This window comes from Caloenas nicobarica, chromosome 33, assembly GCF_036013445.1.
Source record: "Caloenas nicobarica isolate bCalNic1 chromosome 33, bCalNic1.hap1, whole genome shotgun sequence".
Taxonomy (NCBI): domain Eukaryota; kingdom Metazoa; phylum Chordata; class Aves; order Columbiformes; family Columbidae; genus Caloenas; species Caloenas nicobarica.
In genome coordinates this window covers 583,991-603,164 of record NC_088277.1, presented here as the reverse complement: position 1 = coordinate 603,164, position 19,174 = coordinate 583,991, and the positions used below count along the sequence as shown (strand labels likewise).

General features: G+C 59.9%; 1 protein-coding gene across 2 annotated transcripts; it reads right to left on the bottom strand.

The window, feature by feature from the left end:
* Nucleotides 1-34: 34 nt before the first annotated feature.
* On the bottom strand, nucleotides 35-19,012 carry POU6F1 (POU class 6 homeobox 1). Of its 2 annotated transcripts, XM_065654420.1 has the most exons (15): nucleotides 18,794-19,012; nucleotides 18,264-18,317; nucleotides 15,986-16,110; nucleotides 14,127-14,199; nucleotides 10,779-11,046; nucleotides 9,006-9,101; nucleotides 8,206-8,407; nucleotides 6,139-6,254; nucleotides 5,504-5,729; nucleotides 4,722-4,936; nucleotides 4,232-4,360; nucleotides 3,855-4,070; nucleotides 2,793-2,931; nucleotides 2,110-2,281; nucleotides 35-889 (listed from the first exon to the last, which is right to left on the bottom strand). In XM_065654420.1, the coding sequence occupies exons 6-15, from the start codon at nucleotides 9,057-9,059 to the stop codon at nucleotides 544-546; spliced, it is 1,815 nt and encodes a 604-aa protein (XP_065510492.1). In that variant the 5' UTR covers nucleotides 9,060-9,101; nucleotides 10,779-11,046; nucleotides 14,127-14,199; nucleotides 15,986-16,110; nucleotides 18,264-18,317; nucleotides 18,794-19,012; the 3' UTR covers nucleotides 35-543. The 2 variants fall into 2 exon arrangements, with proteins under 2 accessions (XP_065510492.1, XP_065510493.1); XM_065654421.1 differs by lacking the exon at nucleotides 18,264-18,317.
* Between the last annotated feature and the right edge of the window lie 162 nt (nucleotides 19,013-19,174).

The window sequence follows — 19,174 nt, the reverse complement described above, 5'->3', positions numbered from 1 at the left end:
AGAAAAAAGAAAAATACTGTTTATTTCACACCACTACATCAAGTGCATCAGGCTGCCGTGTCCCCAGCGGGTGACCCGGCGTCCCCTCCAGTCCCCCCCCAACCTCCCCAATCCAGCCGCCGGTTTTCCCCATCGCTCCCCGGGCCCCCGGGTGGGGGGAGGCGAGGAGGGGACGCTGCCTCCGTTACGGGGTTCGCCCCCCAAAACCCTCCTGGGGACCCTGGTGAAGTCCCCAACTGTCACCCACAGCGATGTCCCCACGGTGGGGGGGGGGGGGGGGTCACCAAAAATCACAGAGGGGGTGAAATCCGGGCTGTGACGCTACCTCGGAAACACGGGAAAACGGCCAAAAACCAAAAATCACTCCTTTTTTTTGGGGGCACAGAGTTGGGGGGCGCAGCGTGCAGGCGGGGCGGGGTGACACCGGATGCGTGAAGACGGACGGACACACGGACACGGCGGGCGGGGGGGGGGGACACACGGGGCCAAAGTGCTGCTGGCAGGAGGCGGGTGACAGCGAGGGGGGGCGACAGGCGCCCCAGTTCAGGGCAGCTGGAAGACGTTGAGTTTACTGGTGTTCTTGAGCGTCTGGCGGCGGTTGCAGAACCAGACGCGCACGACCTCGCGGTCGTAGTTGAGCTGGCGGGCGATGTCGGTGATCTCGGGGCCCGTGGGCAGCGCGTTCTTCTCGAAGTGGGCGTTGAGGGCCTCGATGGCCTGGGGGGTGAACGACGTGCGGCGCTTCCGCTTCTTGGAGGGCTCCCCCCCGACGAACTCCAGCAGGTTCTGCTGCCCCTCGCGGTTCCGCAGCTCCGCCTCGCTCAGCCACTTCTCCAGCACCGGCTTCAGCTTCTGGGCGCTTTTGGGGGTGATGTCGAGTTTCTCGAACCTGCGGCGCGCGTGACAACGGGGGGACACACGGGGATGGGGACAGCGGCTTCGTGGGCAGTGACCCCCCCGTCCTCCTCCTCCCCGTTTTCCTCCCTTTCCCTTGTTTTCCTCCCTTTCCCTTGTTTTCCTCCCTTTCCCTTATTTTCCTCCCCTTCTGCAACTTTGCCAATTCTCCAGTTTCCCCCTTTTCTCCAATTTCCCTCCTTTCTCCCATTTGCCCCCCTTTCCCTAATTTTCCCTTTCCCTAACTTCCCTCTCTCCAACCTTCCCCTCTTCTCCCCATTTTCCTCCTCCTCCCCATTTTCCTTCCTTTCCCTTATTTTCCTCCCTTTCCCTAATTTTCCTCCCCTTCCACAACTTTGCCAGTTCTCCAGTTTCCCCCCTTTCTCCAGGTTTCTTCCTATTCCTTAATTTTCCCCCTTTTGTCCAATTTCCCCCCTTCCTCCCATTTCTCCCCTTTCCCTAATCTTCCCGTTCCCTAATTTCCCTCTCTCCAACCTTCGCCTCTTCCCCCCATTTTCCTCCTTCCCCTCATTTTCCTCCTTTCCTCCCACCTTCCTCCCTTTCTCTAATTTTCCTTCTCTCCAATTTCCTTCTTTCTCCAATTTTCCTGCTTTTATCCATTTCCCTTCCTTTTCCCTATTCTTCCTTTTCCTCCATTCTTCCTTTTCTCCAACTTTCCTTTCCTTCTCTTCCCCAATTTTCCTCCTTTTCTCCAATTTCCACCTTTCCTCCAATTTTCCTCCTTCTCTCCAACATTCCTGTTTATCTCCCATTTCCCTCCTGTTCCTTTGTTTTCCCCCATTTCCTCTTTCCCCAACTGCCATCTCATCCTGCCATTTTCTTTCTTCCAATTTACCTCCTTTCTCCCATTTTCCTCCCTCTTCTCCACTTTCCTCCCTTTCCCTAATTTTCCTTTTCTCCAGCTTTCTTCCCTTTCTCCAATTTTCCTCCTTTTCTCTGACTTCCCCTCTTTACTTTTCCTCCTTTTTTCCCCACTTCCCCCCTTTTCTCCAATTTTCCTCTCGCCCTCAATTTTCCTGCTTTTCTCCACCTTCCTTCTCTTCCTCCAATCTTCCTCCATTTTTCCCCTTTTCTTCCCTTTCCCTACTCTTCCTCCTTTTCTCCGTTTCTCCAACTTTCTCCAATTCCCCTATTTCTCCCCGCCTCTCCCTGCCCCCCCGCTTGCTCCCAGTGCCCCCAGTTTGCCCAGTTTACCTGCAGATGGCCGACTGGCTGTAGGCGGGTCCCGCGGTGGCCGTCAGCGCTTGTCCCACCTGTGTCTGCGTCAGTCCCAGGGACAAGCGCCGGATCTTGAAGTTCTTGGCGAACTCCCGGATCTCCTCCAGGTTGATCCCGTCCTCCTCGGCGCTGGGGGCGGCCACGGGCTCTGGGGGGGACACAACGAGCAGCCCCCTCGTTAGGCGCATAATGAAGGCCCGAGGATGCAGAGCACGGGGGTGCAGCGTCCCCCCCCGTACCCCCAGCATCCTCTCCCCAATTCCACGGGATCCCAGGCTCCAGTATCCCCCAGTATCCCCAGCATCCTTCCCCCAATTCCAGGGGATCCCAGGCTCCGGTATCCCCAGCATCCTTCCCCCAGTTCCAGGGGATCCCAGGCTCCGGTATCCCCAGCATCCTTCCCCCAATTCCAGGGGATCCCAGACTCCAGTATCCCCCAGTATCCCCAGCATCCTCTTCCCAATTCCAGGGGATCCCAGACTCCAGTGTCCCCCAGTATCCCCAGCATCCTTCCCCCAGTTCCAGGGGATCCCAGACTCCAGTAACTCTCTTCCCAGGGCATCCCAGTCGCTGCCATTCCCCCAGTAACCCCCAGTATCCAGAGCATCCTCCTCCCATCCCAGGGGATCCCAGTCCCCAGTATCCCCAGTACGACTCACTGGAGACCAGCTGGCTGACGGTGGGGGTCTCGGAGCAGGTGATGGGGACGGGCGCGGCGGCCGCCTTGGTGGCGGGGGCCGGGTTTGTCACCACCACGGCCGGCGGGGCCAGCGCCGGGGCCGGCTGGATGGGCTGCACCTGCGGCGAGGCGGGGTCAGCACCTCAGAGCAGGGGGGTCCCCCTTTTCCAGCCCCCCCAGAGCCACCACGCTGCTTTAGGGACATCGAGATGACACTGGGACCTCCCCAGCTGGAAATGGGGCCGGGACCAGTCCATACTGGGTTTGGGGTGTCCCGCCACGGGGGTTTGGGGGTGACCTACTCCTCTGCTCATGCCAAGGGGGGATTTGGTCCCAGCTGGGACACCTGGGGGGCACAGAGAGCAGGACAGGCCACGGGGCACGAGGGGACACGTCCCCAAGGTGCCCACGAGATCCCAAAGCAACGTGGCCGGGTCCCAGAAATGCTCGTGTCCCCCCAGAGCAACGTGCTTGCGACCCGAAGCCACATGGTCGGGTCCCCAAGATGCTCACGTGCCCCAAAAGCCACATGGCAGTATCCCAGAGATGCTGATGTGCTCCCGAAGCCACGTGGCCGCCTCTCGAAAATGTTCTCGTGCTCCCAAAACCATGTGGCTGGTCCCAAAGCCACACAATGATGACACTGCCAGTCCTCTGGCCACACGATGGTGACACTGCCAGCCCTTTGGCCACATCATGGTGACACTGCCAGCCCTTTGGCCATGCAGTGGTGACATTGCCAGTCCTTTGGCCACACGATGGGGACACTGCCAGCCCTTTGGCCACACGATGGTGACACTGGCAGCCCTTTTGCAACATGATGGTGACACTGCCAGCCCTTTTGCCACACGATGGGGACACTGGCAGCCCTTTGGCCACACGATGGGGACACTGGCAGCCCTTTTGCCACATGATGGTGACACTGACAGCCCTTTGGCCACATCATGGTGACACTGGCAGCCCTTTGGCCACACGATGGTGACACTGCCAGCCCTCTGGCCATGTGACAGGGACACCGCCAGCGCTGTGTCCCCGTGCTCACCTCGTTCTTGGCGGGGGGCTCGGGGGTGCCAGTTTTCTTGCCGGCGGGCACGGGGCTGGTGCCGGGGGCCAGCGTGGCGATGACCTGGCCCTGGGCGTTGAGCAGCAGCTGCGGTGTCACCGTCTGGACCTGCAGGCTGGGGGCCGGCAGCGTGGTGGGGACAGCGCTGGCTGTCACCCCGGGGGGGTTCACCACCCACGGCAGCGTCCCGATCACCTAGGGGGTGGTGAGGAGAGCCGGGCTGGGGGGCTGCACTTTGCAAACGGCCTCCCCCGGCGTGGGGGGACACACACACCGGCTGCGCCATCCCCAGGCGAAACAACCCTGGGGTGGGACAGCGGGTGGCGGGGGGACAAGGACAGGCCCCCCCGCGGTACCTGGCCCTGGGCGTTGGTCAGGATCTGGCCCGCAATGCCCTGCACGCTGGAAATGGCATTGGCGATGACGGGGGCGGCCGCCAAGGAGCCCAGGAGCTGCGTTTGCCCCCCCAGCGACGCCGCGCTGATCTGCAGGGAACCGAGAGCCGCGGCTCAGGGACAGGGACGGCACCTCAGGCCACCGCGTGTCCCCCCCGCGCACGGCCAGCCCCCCATCCCCGCAGCAGGGCCATCCTGCCCCGCCACGACGTGACACTGTCCCTTGACGTCCTTAAATCCATCCTTTAGGCTCAGCTTAAAGCGAAGCTGCCGGTGCAGCTGCTCGTCCTTCGACGGGGAAAGTGAGGCAGGGACCTCGCACGGCCCCCCGGGAGGTGACGGTTGAGCCAAAGCGCTTCATCCCGGGGGAAACGCGACTTCTTGCCGCTCTCCGTGGCCACGTCGGCACCGGGTGCCAAAACTCTACACCACGGGCTGCCGGGGTCCTTACTATGCCAGGGTTAAAGGCAAATCCAGCCGGTTGGACGGTGATCTGTGTCTCCAAGGGCTTGGCAGCGGGGGCCGCAGGGGGCTGTGGCAGGATGGGGGGCTGCCCGGCGGCCGCGGGGAAGACACCGGGGGGCTGCAGGGGGGGCCGGGGCTGCACAGGCAGCGGCTGCGCGGGCTGCACCGGCGCCGCAATGGTCGCGTTCAGCACGGCGGCAGCTGCGGAGCAAAGAGACGGAGAGAGAGTGAGGAGGGGGAGGCAGGGACGGGGGGAGACCCTCAGCGCCGTGACCGCCCCACCACCCAGTGTCCCTTCCCCTCGGGAGCCAAATCACCGGGTGATTCGTCTCCGAACTCTCGTGGTATCGCAGCGAAAGGGCCCCCAGGTCCCTGGAGCGCTGGGTCTAACCCAGGGCGGGGGGCACCTTGGGGGTCCCACCATCTCCCCCTGTCTAAAAACCCCCCGGACGGGCTCCTTCCAGAGGAGACAATTCCCTCTTATGGGAAAGGGCACAAATCCAGTGCTGGGGGCACCGAGCCCCACTCTCAAGACCCCTCAGGTCTCCCCCCTTGCAGAACCTCAACCGCTGCGATGGGGGTCACCCCCAGCACCCCAAACCTGAGCTGGACCTCACCCCCCGTCCTGCCCCCGCGTCCCCCACGCTCCTGCCACCTTTCCTACAAAAGCCTCCAAAAGGAAACGCCGTTTAATGAAACCAACATCCTGGGCGCAAAGCGGGGGGAGGATGAACCGAGGCAGCTGCGGAGCAGAAACCCGGGGGTTACCTTGTAAATTGGCTACAGGCGGTTTGAAAATTCCCCCCGTGGGAGAAGCGGCCGTCAGTCCGGGGAGCGCAGCGACCGTCGCTGCAGGAATTGTCCACACAGCCAGCCCCTGCTGACCTGCCACTTGACCTGCAATACTGATGGGGATAAGAAGAGGTTGAGTAACTGTCCCTGCGGGAACCATTACTCCTGTCACAACTGTTGCTAAGTTTTCCTGAGTCAAGACCTGCAAAAGCAAACAAGATTTAAAAAAGAACAGCAATCAACGCCACTGCAGACAGCATCAGCGGAGAATTTCATCTTTGCTAAAGGGGCGCGGAAAAGCCGGCGGCCCCGGGGTCCCTCCCCGCTCAGCAGCTGGGCGCCCAGCTCCGCGGCCCCCTCTCCCTGGGGAGATTTGGGGGGGTTCTGGGGGGAATCCCCCCGCTTTTCCCCTCGCAAAGCGCCCGACGCATCTCTGGCAGCACCTCGGCCCTTGGCGAGGGCGCCGGGAGGGACGGCGCCGCGGTTCGGGGCGCACGACCCGCACCCCGCGCCGCCAGCGCCCGTCTCTGCCCTGGGGGTTTGCTACAGCGAGCGGACACCTCCCCGGGGCCCCCCCCGTGTCCCCCCCTGTGTGGCCGCGGGGTAGTTACCTGCGGGGCGGCCTGCACGGCCTGCGGGGCCAGCGGCTGCTGGCTCGGGGGGGCGCCCGAGGGGCCGGCGGAGGGGACAGCGCTGGGGGATGCGGCGGCCGCCGGTTTGGCTTTGCCTGGGGGAGAGGAGACGGGTGGGAGAGACACGAAGGGTGGGGGGCACCCAAATTACAGCACCCAGGGAACGAGCATCCTCCCATGGGTGTCCCAGGGGGGTGAGGGTGGGGTCACCCAAATTAGGGCACCCAGGGAATGAGCACCTTCCCATGGGGGTCCTGGGGGGGTGAGGGTGGGGACACCCAAAATACAGCACCCAGGGAACGAGCTGGTGTGGAACCCGGTGTGGGGCCCCCAAATTAGGGCACCTGGGGAATGAGCACCTTCCCATGGGGGTCCTGGGGGGGTGAGGGTGGGGGGCACCCAAATTAGGGCACCTGGGGAACGAGCACCTTCCCATGGGGGTCCTGGGGGGGGTGAGGGTGGGGGGCACCCAAAATACAGCACCCAGGGAATGAGCACCTTCCCATGGGGGTCCTGGGGGGGGTGAGGGTGGGGGCACCCAGATTAGGGTACCCAGGGAATGAGCTGGTGTGGAACTCGGTGTGGGGCACCCAAATTAGGGCACCCAGGGAATGAGCACCTTCCCATGGGGGTGTCCTGGGAGGGTGACGGTGGGGGCACCCAAATTAGGGCACCGAAGGAACAAGCACCTGTGAAACTCAGCGTTGGGCACCCTCAGAGTAGCACCCCGGTCCCCCCAAAGCAGGGTCCCTGCCCCTGCCATGGGGGCGCTTCTGTGGGGCTGTTTTGGGGGGGGAGCAGGGAGAGGTTGGCGCCATTTGGGGAGCAATAAGTGTGGGAACAGGGGTGTTAAGGGGTAAACCGGAGCGGCCACATGATGGTTTTCGCTGGGCCGGGTGCGCCGCTTTCGGGCAGGAGGGGTTTTCCTCCGCCAGCTGCCGGCTCCAAAACGAGCAGCAATTCCTGCGTCCTTCAATTAAAGTCGGTGCCTGAGCTCTACACCCGGAGCAGGAGCTGGACGGGGACGGGAGCGCGGGGTCTGCCCCCGTTCACACAATATTCCCGTTTCTGCGGTGCCGTGAGAACCTCCCTCCTCATCTGTGGTTGTTACTTGCACAAGATCGACTTGTTTTTTGAGCAACCTCTTGTATTTACTCTGCTCAGCTTCTAATAATAGCAACCCTCGAGTATCAACTATACTTAATCCTATTTTTGTGAAAAAGACGAACACTCTTTTCCTGCCTTTTCCTTTAGAAGAAAAAATGTTTTACCAAATAAATACTTTTCTCAGCTAGAAACCAGACCTGTCTCGGGTTCGGTTCCTTTGCTAGAAATAACTACAGGCCTGACAAATTTTAAAAAAGCAAAAAGCTTTTTTTTTTTCCTTACATTTCCTGCCAAACCCAAGCACAGATAACACCCAGATTGCAGAGACTGTGCTATGGGGCAGCGACGCTGCCAGGGCCAACGGGTTTTGTGCGGAGGGACTTTTGTCACCTCCTCCTTTTCCCAAACAAGCTCTGATCCTCCCCGTTTTCTTTCAGCAAAATCCCGGGGATCCGGTCATGCTCCGAGTACGGAGACGCCAACCAGAGAAAAGCCCCGATAATGAATAAAGCGCAAGAGCAGCCGGAGAGCAGATGGGGCGGGGTGGGGTGGGGTGGGATGGGATGGGGTGGGGGATTGAGGGTGGAGCTGGGTGAGGATTGGGGCGCTGGAATGATGTGGGGTCTCCCTGAGGGATTAATTATTTGCAGGGTGCACCCACAGTGGGAGTGGGGAAGGGGAAAGGGGAAATGGGGAAGGGGAAGGGAAAAGGGGAAAGGGGAAAGGGGAAGGGGAAAGGGAAAAGAGTAAAGGGAAAAGGGAAAGGGGAAGGGGAAAGGGGAAGGGAAAAGGGGAAGGGGAAGGGGAAAGGGGAAGGGGAAAGGGGAAGGGGAAAGGGGAAGGGGAAAGGGGAAGGGGAAAGGGGAAGGGAAAAGGGGAAGGGAAAAGGGGAAGGGAAAAGGGGAAGGGAAAAGGGGAAGGGCCAGGGAAGGTTCTCACCAGCTGCCTCCCCGCTGCCCGGGCCGGGGGTGCTGGGGGGCACGTCCTCAGTGCTGGGGGGGCCGCTGTCCCGTGGGGACCCCCCCGCTGGCTCCCCCGGTGCCGTCTGGGCGGCTCTGGCGTCCTCCTCCTCGGCCGGGAGCGGGGTGTCCACGCCGACCTCCAGCACGCGGATGGTTTCGTGGCCGGACATGACGATAACCTGTAAATGTGCCCCAAAATGTACGTCAGCCCCGCCGGGGTGTCCCCCGGGCCACACGCCCCACAGCGCAGCGACGCCGCTCCCCGTGTCCCCGAGATGTGACCCGCGCAGAGGAGGGAGGGATGGGGGGTCAGAGCCCCCAGCCACTCGCTGCATTAGTTAATGAGCAGCTCCTGGGCTCTCCCACAATTAACGCCAGCTCCAGGATGGTAAAACAGCCGCGGTAACGCCGTGTCCGCAGCGCCAGAGCCAGCACCGATGTACAGGTCAGGCCAGCACTCTGAACTGCGACACTATTTCCCCCGTGTGACACAACCTGGGGACACACAGGGGTGACAGAGTCACCTCCTTCGTCTCCTCCTACGGCCGCAGGCGCCAAACCTTGGAGCGAAGGGCTCCGGCAAACAGCCCCTGAGGACCTGGCGCCTCCTCTTCATCATTCAAACACGTCGAGATCAGGCAGTCAAGCTCCAAAACAGGAGCGGAACGTCTGGGTGTGAGCGTGGGGGGCACGAGGTGGTTTTGTTACCCCGGACGGGGGGCCAGGCCGGGGCTGAACCCCAACCCGGTGCTCGCGGGGACGCCGCACTGGCTTCACCTGCTCGTTGACCGTGAGCGAAGGCTCCTGGGGCTGTGCGGCCTCGGCGTCCATGGTGTCCAGCGACGGAGTGAGAGGCCTCAGACCTTCCACATGCTGCGAGGGGGGACACGAGAGGCTTTGTCACTGCCTGGGGGGTGACATGGAGCGAACCTGGTCCGTCCCCCCACCCGCGTCTCCCCGGGTGCGATTTGGGGCAGTGCAGTTTGCCGATGCCCGTCTGCCCGCGCCGTGGGGACACCGGCTCCTCCCCGGGGAGGTTTTGGGGTCTCAGGTGCCCCCCACCACCCTCCGTCCTCTTGGTGAAGATGTGACAGACGTGGGGCAGCATAATTTATTGGGGGACATCAAATAAACACGCAGCAGAGCAAGGGAAGGGTCATCCCGAGGGCCAAGCCTGCCCTCCTCTGCTGTCCTTCAGGAGACAGGGATGTAAATCCTACCGCCCGCTTCAAAAACCAGACAAACTCCAGGTAAAACTCCCCATCTGACACTCAGAGCAGGTCCCCAAAGCCCCTGGGTGACACTCCCGAGCCCCCGAGCTGGTGGCAAGAAGCAGCAGAGTCCCTTTGCTCCTTCCTGAGGGACCTCAATCAATGGGGACGCTTTGTTAAGGCGGCGAAACGAGCGTTTTGCGGCAGGAAGGGGCTGGGCACCCCTGTTGGAAGCAACTCCCCCTGTTCCAACGCCCTTCGCCGACTCCTTTGGTCACGTATGGTCCCCTCACTGCCATTGCCTGCCTGAGGGGCTGATGAACTTGTTATGGTGAAGGTGTTGGGGTCGGGGTTTAACCAGCCAGCCTGGGTGACACCCAAAACTGACACATGTGCCAAGTGTCCTGGGCCACAGAGCTGCCCGGGGACACGGGGACGCTGGCAGGCGCTCCAAATGCCAGCGATCTCTACCCAGAACGCCGGGGTGGTGTCTGCAAAACTGCCCCTCTCCAGCTCCCTGGGCTCACAAAGGGAATTTCAGCCCCAAAACTCGTGTTGGAGCATCTCATCCCTCGGATTTAGCAGCCACGGGCCTCCCCGGCCGCTCTGCTCTGCCGAGAGACGTTGGCCCGTCCCGGGAACAGCCCCCAGTGCCATGTTACGAGCCCTTTATGGTTTCTCTGCGTCTCAGAAGCCACGAGGCTCCCACTGAGCCCACCGAGCGTGTCCTGAGCCGGAGCCGGCGTTTATTTGCAATTAGTAAACAGAGTTATTCGGATCCTGTTGATCCAAAGGGGCCTAAATTGAATTAAGAACCAAATTCTCATTTGAAACTCAGCAGGGGCCGAGCATCTCATTCCCTTCGGCCACCGGTGTACGCAGCGCTCGGTGTTTGTGATCCGCAGCGAGGCGACACTTGGGGTCTGTTTTCCTCTCCCGCCTTGTCCCTACCAGGCTCAGCCCAAAAACTTAGGCAGGACCCAGCCCCTTGACCAGGTTGAGCCGGGATTTTAAAGCAGCCGGTGACTGATCTCCGGTGGCTGCTGGGGATTCTTAAGCCCGGCCTTGGCTTCCGAGCAGCCAAACGCCTTGGGATGCCGGCGCAGAGTTTAATTAACAATTTATTCTGGTGCGGCAGCAAGCAGAGCAGGGGCCGAGCGGGCGGCTTGTGCAGGCAGCTGGCGTTATTAAAAGTTAACGAGCTCGCCACAGCCGGAGCGCGGCAAAGGGTGACGAGGAAGGGCAGGAAAAGGCTCCCAGGAGCTCCTGAGCTTCTCCGGAGAGCAGGGGGCACCGGGGAGGGGTTTGGGGGTGCAGGGGAGCCCCAGGAATCACTCACGGTTTGCTCGGGGGTGCAGGGACGGACGTGCCAGGCAGGGGATGGGGCGGCTGCTCCTCCTGCTCCTCGGGGGCTGCGAAACGCCGGGTTTGGGCTGCAAAACGCCGGGTTTGGGCTGCGAAACGCCGGGTTTGGGGCTGTGAAATGCTGGATTTCAGGCTGCGAAACGCTGGATTTCAGGCTGCGAAACACCGGGTTTGGGGCTGCGAAATGCCGGGATTTGGGCTGCGAAACACTGGATTTCTGGATGCAAAATGCTGAATTTTGGCTGTAGGGAGAGAAAAACCAGATGAGTGTCGGTGCCGACCTCTGCCCACTCATGCGCCCCCCAAAATCCTTGAGGAGCAAGAGGATCCCACACGGGGGGGCTCCTGGAAAGAGGGGAAACTCCAGAGCACCCCCATCCTCACAATTAATTCTCCTGTCTCACTCCTCATCACTTTGGGGTGGCAGACGAGCTTTGGGAGCTGGACCAGGACCAATGAGCTGCCCCAAAAACCCGCGGGACGCAAAACTTCACGCATGTGTCGGCTCTTGGGGGCATTTTCCGCTGCCGGGAGCCCCCGCAGCGCTGCACACGCCAGACGTCGCCCCCACCACGCTGAAAAGCCTCTCCCAGAACCACAGATTCATTCCGGCACCAGGCTCCGACATCCCCGCTCCCACCGCTGCGCTTGTCACTTCTCTCCGCGCAAACCGTGGAGCTGCTCAGCTCTGCCCCGCCGGGGAAAACTCCAACAATGCAGCCAGAAAAGGAGATTTTTTAAAATTTTTTTTCTCCCTCGGTGCCGTGCACAGGGGCCAATTAGCGCGCGAGACGATTAAACAGACATTTCATCGCGTGGGGCTCGACGCGGTTCGGCGGCGAGCGTTGGGTTGGGGAGCGGCAGCTTCTCCTTCCCCGACACTCGGCAGCACCGTTTCCTTGCGTTTCTTCGCGCTTTTCGAATTTTTTTTTTTTTTTTTTTGCAATTAATGGGACAAATAATTTGGCCAGATGGCGGTGTTAGGCGCACGCAGCCATTTCGCAACAGATGGCGGCGAGGAAATGAAATGCACAAAATAATAATAAATAATATTTAAAAACAAAAAAAAAAAAAAGAAGGGGGGGTGGGGAAAAAATAAAGGGAAGGATAATTTCAGATGCTCCGAGTCTCACTGCGAATATAATTGCTGTGTTAATTACAAGTGTTGATGAGTCAGAGACGCAACCGCTCGGATCCCAAGTGGGTGGAAGTGGAAGTTTGAACAAACTTGCCACAGGTGAGAAACCCTCCGAGGTTAATTAAACCTGCTTGGACACAGCTCCAGCTCGCTAATTACTCGCTGTCGTTAGCCAGGATTAATTCCTTCAGATGGACACCAGCCCCAGGATGGGGAGTTTGAAGGAGACGCCGGTTTGGGGTAGATGAGCCTTAAAAATCAGCGCGGAGCCTCCGGCTCTTGGGTTTGCTCCTGAGATTTTCCGTCACCACGTTTGGAGCGGAAAGATCCGCTGGAAATGATGCCATCGATGGGAATAATTCTAAAAAGCCCATTTCCAGGTGTCACGGAGCGGGGGGACCCGGACCCGAGCGCACCCCAGCAGTTCGCAAAGGTTTTTTCCTTCCGCATGAACCAGCTTCTCACAAAAAATGCCTCTTTATGCTTCTCAACTTCATCGCTTTTAAAGATTTTACTGCATTTACCGATGGGGAAACTGAGGCAGGGGATGAGACGTGACACAGTTGCAGCTGGGAAACCCCAAAATCAACCGTCTTTGTCAAAGACGCACACATCCAAAAGGAGAACCAAAATCTGTTCTCCTGGTGGGAGCAGAGCCGAACCGGCCAGAACCGACCTCCTAAAAAGTGACGTAAATCTCATTTTCACCCCATTTCTTTTGGCTCTGCACAACCAGCGCTCGGCGCCAGGCACAGCGGTGGGGCCCAAAACCCGCTGGAAAAAAGGGGGAAAACCCCCAAGCAGCCGACCAGGCTTTGCTGCCACTTTGGAGGTTTAATTTGCAAACCCCTCTTTGCACCGTTCGACATTTTTCAGCTGGCCAGGGGCTGATATTTGGGGGAAGACGCGGGTGAGCCCGGCACCGCATCGCGCTCTGCCCCCGCTTGAATCACTTCACCTTTGCTTGGCTTCCCAATTTCATGGGGTTTTGGGGCGAAAAGCTGAATAAAACACCTCCTGGGGTTCCCGAGGGGGTCCCCTGTCCCTGCGGGTTCACACGCGAACCCCGGCTCAGCTCACGGTGCCGTCCCGGGAATCCGCTCCGTTCTGCGGAGACGGGAATGGGGTTTTGATCGATGGGGGGTGAGCTCCCCTCCCAAGGTCACACCGCAAGAACGCAGTGAAACCGGCAGCAGATTTGGGCTCTCCCGAATTCCCAGCTGTCCCCCCCAAAACAGCACCCGGAGCGTCGATCCCTCGCAGTCCCGCCAGCGCCCGGGACTGGAGCCACCTCGAGGGTCCAGGACATCCCGGAGGGACGTCGCGGTGGATTTGGGGGGGCGCAGGACCCCCCCCACCGAGCCTGCGGTCCCATGAGATGCCGCTCTGCCCCTCATCGCCCCTTCGGCGGATTTTAAAGTGGGGTTCATGGACTGAAGGTGTCCCCCCCACACCCCAAAATGCAAACCGAGGGGTGCAGGGTGGCCGTGACCCCCCCAAACCCTCGCAGCGCCCCACGCTGTGCTGGAGCACCCCAAAGTGCCCTTGGACCCCCCAGCCCTACTCTCCACCCCCCAAATCCCTGCCTGGCACCAGCCTCCCCCACGGCCATTCCCTCGCCCCCAGCCCGGGGGGGTCCCTTCGCCCTCCCCTGGCAGGACCCCCACGCCGCCCTCCTGTCCTGCCCCCCCCAGCGCTGGTTTTCCTCTCCTGCACCCCAAAACTCATCTCCCACAGCCCCCGATTCCTCCTGTGCCCCCCCCCGGGGCAGTCACCCCCTTCCCTGCCCTGGGGCTCACCAGCCCCCTCTTTCCCCCTTCCCTGGACCCCCCCAGCTCCGGGGCCCCCCCAGGGACCCCCACCTGGCCGTGACATCCCCCGGCCCCCCCCAATCCTCCCCCGCACGGCGGTTCCTGCCCCCCATCTGCATCCCCACTCTCAGCGTGTGCCCGTCCCCAGTTCCCCTCCAATTCCCACTGCCCCCCCATCCTGCTTTCCCCCCCAAAACCCAAACACCCCTCCCCAAAATCCCGCCGTCCCCCCCGCTCGCCGCCGTTTTCCGCTCCGCTCCCCCCCCATCGCTCTTTATCATAAATATATAAATTATGCTAATTACGGCATTGCATATTCACCGCGGCGGGACCCGCCGCCCCCCGCCCGGCCCCGCTCCGGCCCCGCACTCACCGCCGGGGCCGGGGGGAGCCCGGGGGGGGCCGGGGGGCTCCGCGCTGCTCCGCTCCGCTCCGCGCCTTCTCCTCTGCCGGGGAATAATTAAAAATTCATCTCACAGCGACGGCGGCGGCGGCACAAAGGGGAGGGGGGGGCGGGAGCGGCGCCGGGACCCCCAGCCCGGGGAGGGTTTGGGGCTGCGGGGAGCACGGGCTGCGGGCTGGTCGGGGGTTAGTTGAGTTATTTTTTTCCGTGGGGTTGAGTGTTTCGGGGTTTTTTGGTTTTCTCCTCCTCCGGGGGGATTTTTTAGCTGCTGCGTCATGAACATAATTTATGCGCAGGCCTTGCCGCAGCCCCGGGCTGCCCGCGCCGCCGCGCCGCCGGGGGCGCTCGGACCCGGGACGGGGACACGGGACGGGGACACGGGACACGGGGACACCGGGACGGGGACACGGGACACAGGGACCCCGGGACGGGGACACGGGACGGGGACACCGGGACGGGGACACGGGACACAGGGACACCGGGACGGGGACACGGGACGGGGACACGGGACACAGGGACCCCGGGACGGGGACACCGGGACGGGGACACGGGACACAGGGACCCCGGGACGGGGACACGGGACGGGGACACCGGGCAGGGACACCGGGACGGGGACACCGGGGCGGGGACACGGGACACAGGGACACCGGGACGGGGACGCCGGGACGGGGACACGGGACACAGAGACCCCGGGACGGGGACACCGGGACGGGGACACCGGGACACAGGGACCCCGGGACGGGGACCCCGGGACGGGGACACGGGACGGGGACACCGGGACACGGGGACCCCAGGACACGGGGACCCCAGGACACGGGGACCCCGGGACACGGGGACACCGGGACAGGGACACCGGGACGGGGACACCGGGACACAGGGACCCCGGGACGGGGACACGGGACACAGGGACCCCGGGACATGGGGACCCCACGACACGGGACACAGGGACCACCCGGGACGGGGACCCTGGGACATGGGGACCCCGGGACCACCTGGGCACAGACCCGGGACAGGGACACTGGGCACGGACCCGGGACACAGGGACCCCAGGACAGGGACCACCCGGGACAGGGACCACCCGGGACAGGGACACTGGGCACGGACCCAGAACAGGGATCCCCGGGACAGGGACCCCCAGGACAGGGACCACCCGGGACAGGGACCACCCGGGACAGGGACACCGAACACGGACCTGGGACAGGGACACCGGGACAGGGACCACCCGGGACACGGACCACCCGGGACAGGGACACCCCCGGACAGGGTTCACCCTTTGCAAACCCCAAGCACCTGGGGCGGGAGCCCCCCAGCTCTGCACCCCCCCCCCCCAAAATCCTGCCCAGAGCCGCTGTCCTGACCCCAGCACTGAGCCAGCTCATCAAACCCTAAACCAGCATGCCATCATCATAAATTAATCCATTAATCACCGCGTTAACGTGAACCGCCCCGGGGCGGCACAAAGGATTCAATTTGTTCCCCTTCACCCCCCCGTTTTTCACTTTCCTCGGGACACAGCCCAACCCGCTACCCGCCAGGCTCAGCTTTAATTCACCAAAACCACCCCAAAAGCCCTGCCCGAGGCTTTAAAGTGGGGCCGGGCAACAATACTATACAGGAGCCCAATTCCCCGCACCGGGGCGGCACATGAGGGACGAGCGAGGCCGCTCACGCCTCTGGGCTCAAAAAAATCCGGGGGGTTTGGCCCCTGCTGCTCTGGAAATTCAGATTTATTTAATAAAGGAGCTGGCAGGTCCTGCACCAGCACGAACGGGAGTTGGGACACCCAGGGAGCCCCAAAAATGAGGGTGGTCGTAGGCGGCAGCACCCACCTTATCCTGCTGGGATAACGGGGGTCACGGCTGCACCCAGCGCCCAGTCTGAGCGTCAAACTGGGAGGCGACAGTCAAACTGGGAGGTGAGATTCCAACTGGGAGCTGAGATTCCAACCGGGAGGCTGCAACAATAAACAGACAACAATAATTCACAAGACAAGGACGCGATTTGCTTCTGGGTGTCCCCGAGAGGGAAAACACTGCTGAAAACTCCCCGAATCCGACGGATAATTTGGAATTTGCAGGCACGATCGCGCAGACGCTGCTCGGGGATTAATGCCGGTCCCTGGGACTCATCTGCCGGCGCAAAAAGACGTTTTTTGGTGGCCTGAGCAAAGGTGCGAGGGAAAAAGCACCATAAAGGGAACTCTGGTGCCACTTTAGCCCTGTCACTGTGCAATTAGGAGGAGGAAGGAAAGTGTTCCTGTAATTGCGAAGCTCGTTAGGAGTACAGGTGCAGTTCTGCGGCTTTTCCAGACAACTTATGGACCAATTCTAGCTTGTTTGGGATCATTCAAATGAAAGGGAGCAGGGGGCGTTACTATCTTGCATTCTGCATTTTACCATTTTAAAATTGTAACTTCCTTCTTATCTCTTGGCAGGAAAAAAGGAGGAAATAAAAGGATAAAAACTCCAACCTAACATCTCGGTTACCGGCACCTCTTAAAAACAAGCAGGGCTCTGTGAAGCCAAATTATTTTTACTTCTGGAAGTAAAAGTGCAAATATTCCGCGCTGAGCCCACCTCGCCTGCTCTCACAGCGAGCTTGCTGGAACTAACGTCACTTAGGCTGGCCTAGCCTTTTGGTACCGACTTAACGGGAGGATTTTAAGATGCTTTAGTGCCCATGAGCACCCACTGCCGCTCAGATCCAGCAGGAATTAAACCCCGCTTAACGCCGGGTGGAGGTTAATGCCAAGGCGCAAATATTCACAAAGAACACGGCTGGCGCCGGCCCCTTTTTTTAAATAATGGAATTAAAGACATGCAAGCATCTCTGCCCGAGCACAGCCGGTATTTAATTCTGCCGAGAGCCGCGTTTGCATCCCCTGTAATGATGAATATTTAAATATTCCCATCTTGTTGGATTTCAGGCTCATTTGCATACATTGGCATATGCTTAATAGAATGAGTACGGGGGAAAAGGGTGCACGGTGCATTTTTAATTTTCTCCTTGCAGAGGAGTTGATTTTAGGAGTGCTGAAAAGCTGCTTTTTTCCTTCAGGAAACAGCTCATTTGGAAGGGGAGGGCGATTTTAATTACCTGTCGGATGGGAATCGCTGGCAAAATTAAAACGCCGACAGGTTTCCAGCTCTGCAAGGACCAGATACGCCCCAAAACAGCTTATTCCAAAAACTTAAATGGCTGAAAATGCAGGAAAAAGTGCACCAAGCCTTGATTTTGGCCCCCACGCTGCAAAGCGACTCTGCTTGTTCACCAGCTTCCCTGAACTTAAGCGCGAGCTTTGTAGAGACCACAGAGGGGTTTAACACAGGTGTGTGGGTGTCATGGTAAATCGGCCTCTGCCTCGATTTCCCGCTACTTTATTTCTTGCTGGAGTTTTTTTTGCCCCCTCTTCGAATCCCAAGGGGCTCTTAAAGGTGATAGAAATACCAATAAGATCAACCCCAAGGGGTGTGAGGCAGGTGCGTCTCGCAGAGCCCAGCTCTACCAAACCTCGTCCTTCCCTTTCTCACTTCCCTTTGCAAGGGAGTTTTCTGCCTGGTGATAACAGGAAAGTGGAAAAACACAGGTTTGTTCAAAAAAACCTCAGGGTGTGCTGCCAGGAGCTGCTCAAGAGGCCCAATCCTGAGCTCCAACCCCCCTCGCTCCATGTTTCCACGGGCAGATTTCAAGCCACCCTCTCTCCCACTTTAAAGGGTAAATATATATATATTTTTTACGGTCGCTGTACAGTTGGAAGGTGAAGAACATTTTTGAGGCATGAATTATTGATGCAGCCCTCCCAGGCGCACCAGCCAACGTGCATATTCATCAGGCAGCCGGTACATTATTCATGAGGCGTTCGCTTAAATAGGCACGAGAACAATGATATTGTTGATTGAGACGCCTGAAAGCGGCCTTGAAAAATAAAAAAAAAAAAAAAAAAGAATTGTGCCCTCGAACTCCGGCCAAAACACAGCCAGAAAGTTTATCAGAATCACACGGAAAAGGGGGATTTTTACACCTTAAGGGGGGTCTTCCCTATGTCATCCACACACATTATTTTTTTAAACAAGGCTTTGCACGTGGAATTACTAGATTGGGTTGTACCTTCTCCAGACCTCAGCACCTTCTGCTGCCAGATCCTCCTTCAGGAGGCGACACCTGCAACAGATTTTATAACAGTATTTAGGGCCCTAAACTCATCCCAAATTCACTAAAAACGATAAAGAGAAGCCTCAGTCTCCCCTTTTAAGCCGGCGATGTTTTTAAGCCCAGGTAGATGCTGGGGCTGGTATTAACTGTGGGGACCAGACGCTTTTACAAATTGAGTCCTAAACACAAGGGCTTGAATCAAAAAGGTGTTTTAGTTCCATCAATACACTGAGGTCTCTCCAGTGCTGCTGCTGGATGAACAGAACAAGCCTGAGAAATGCACCTGCCCAATATTTTTGGCTTTTCGACAGAATTCTGGCTACACTCAGAGTGGGGAAAACGGGCCCATGGGGAGGACTCGGAGTTTGGAACAACCACCACAAGGACACGGTTTAGAAGCAACGCAACGCGCGCTAACCAGCAGCCGACGCTTCACACGGTCCTCAAGGCTTAATTAAGCTGAACAATATTTGGAGGTTACCAACCATTTCCATTGATCTTTTATGCGCGAGCTCCAGACGGCTCCTTTCGCTGGGCTGTCCCGGGCTGGGGGACCCTGGGCCATACTGGGTCCCCCCTCCCCCGGATGCCGCTTACGGTCCCCCCGCAATGCCGGGGCCCGCGTGGGGACCCCCGAGGCCTGGCCCAGAGTCCTGTCTCAGGCCCAGGCTCTGCTTTAGGCTCTGCTTGGGACCCCCCACCACACCAGGCCCTACCCAGGGACCCCCCTCACCCCTTGGGCCTACCTGGGGCCCCCCCACTACTCCAGGCCCCCTCTAGGGACCCCCCTTTGCCTCTGGGGCCCAGCTAGAGCTCCCACCTAGGCCTTGCTCAAGGCCCCACCTCAGGCCTAGGGCCTGCCTAGG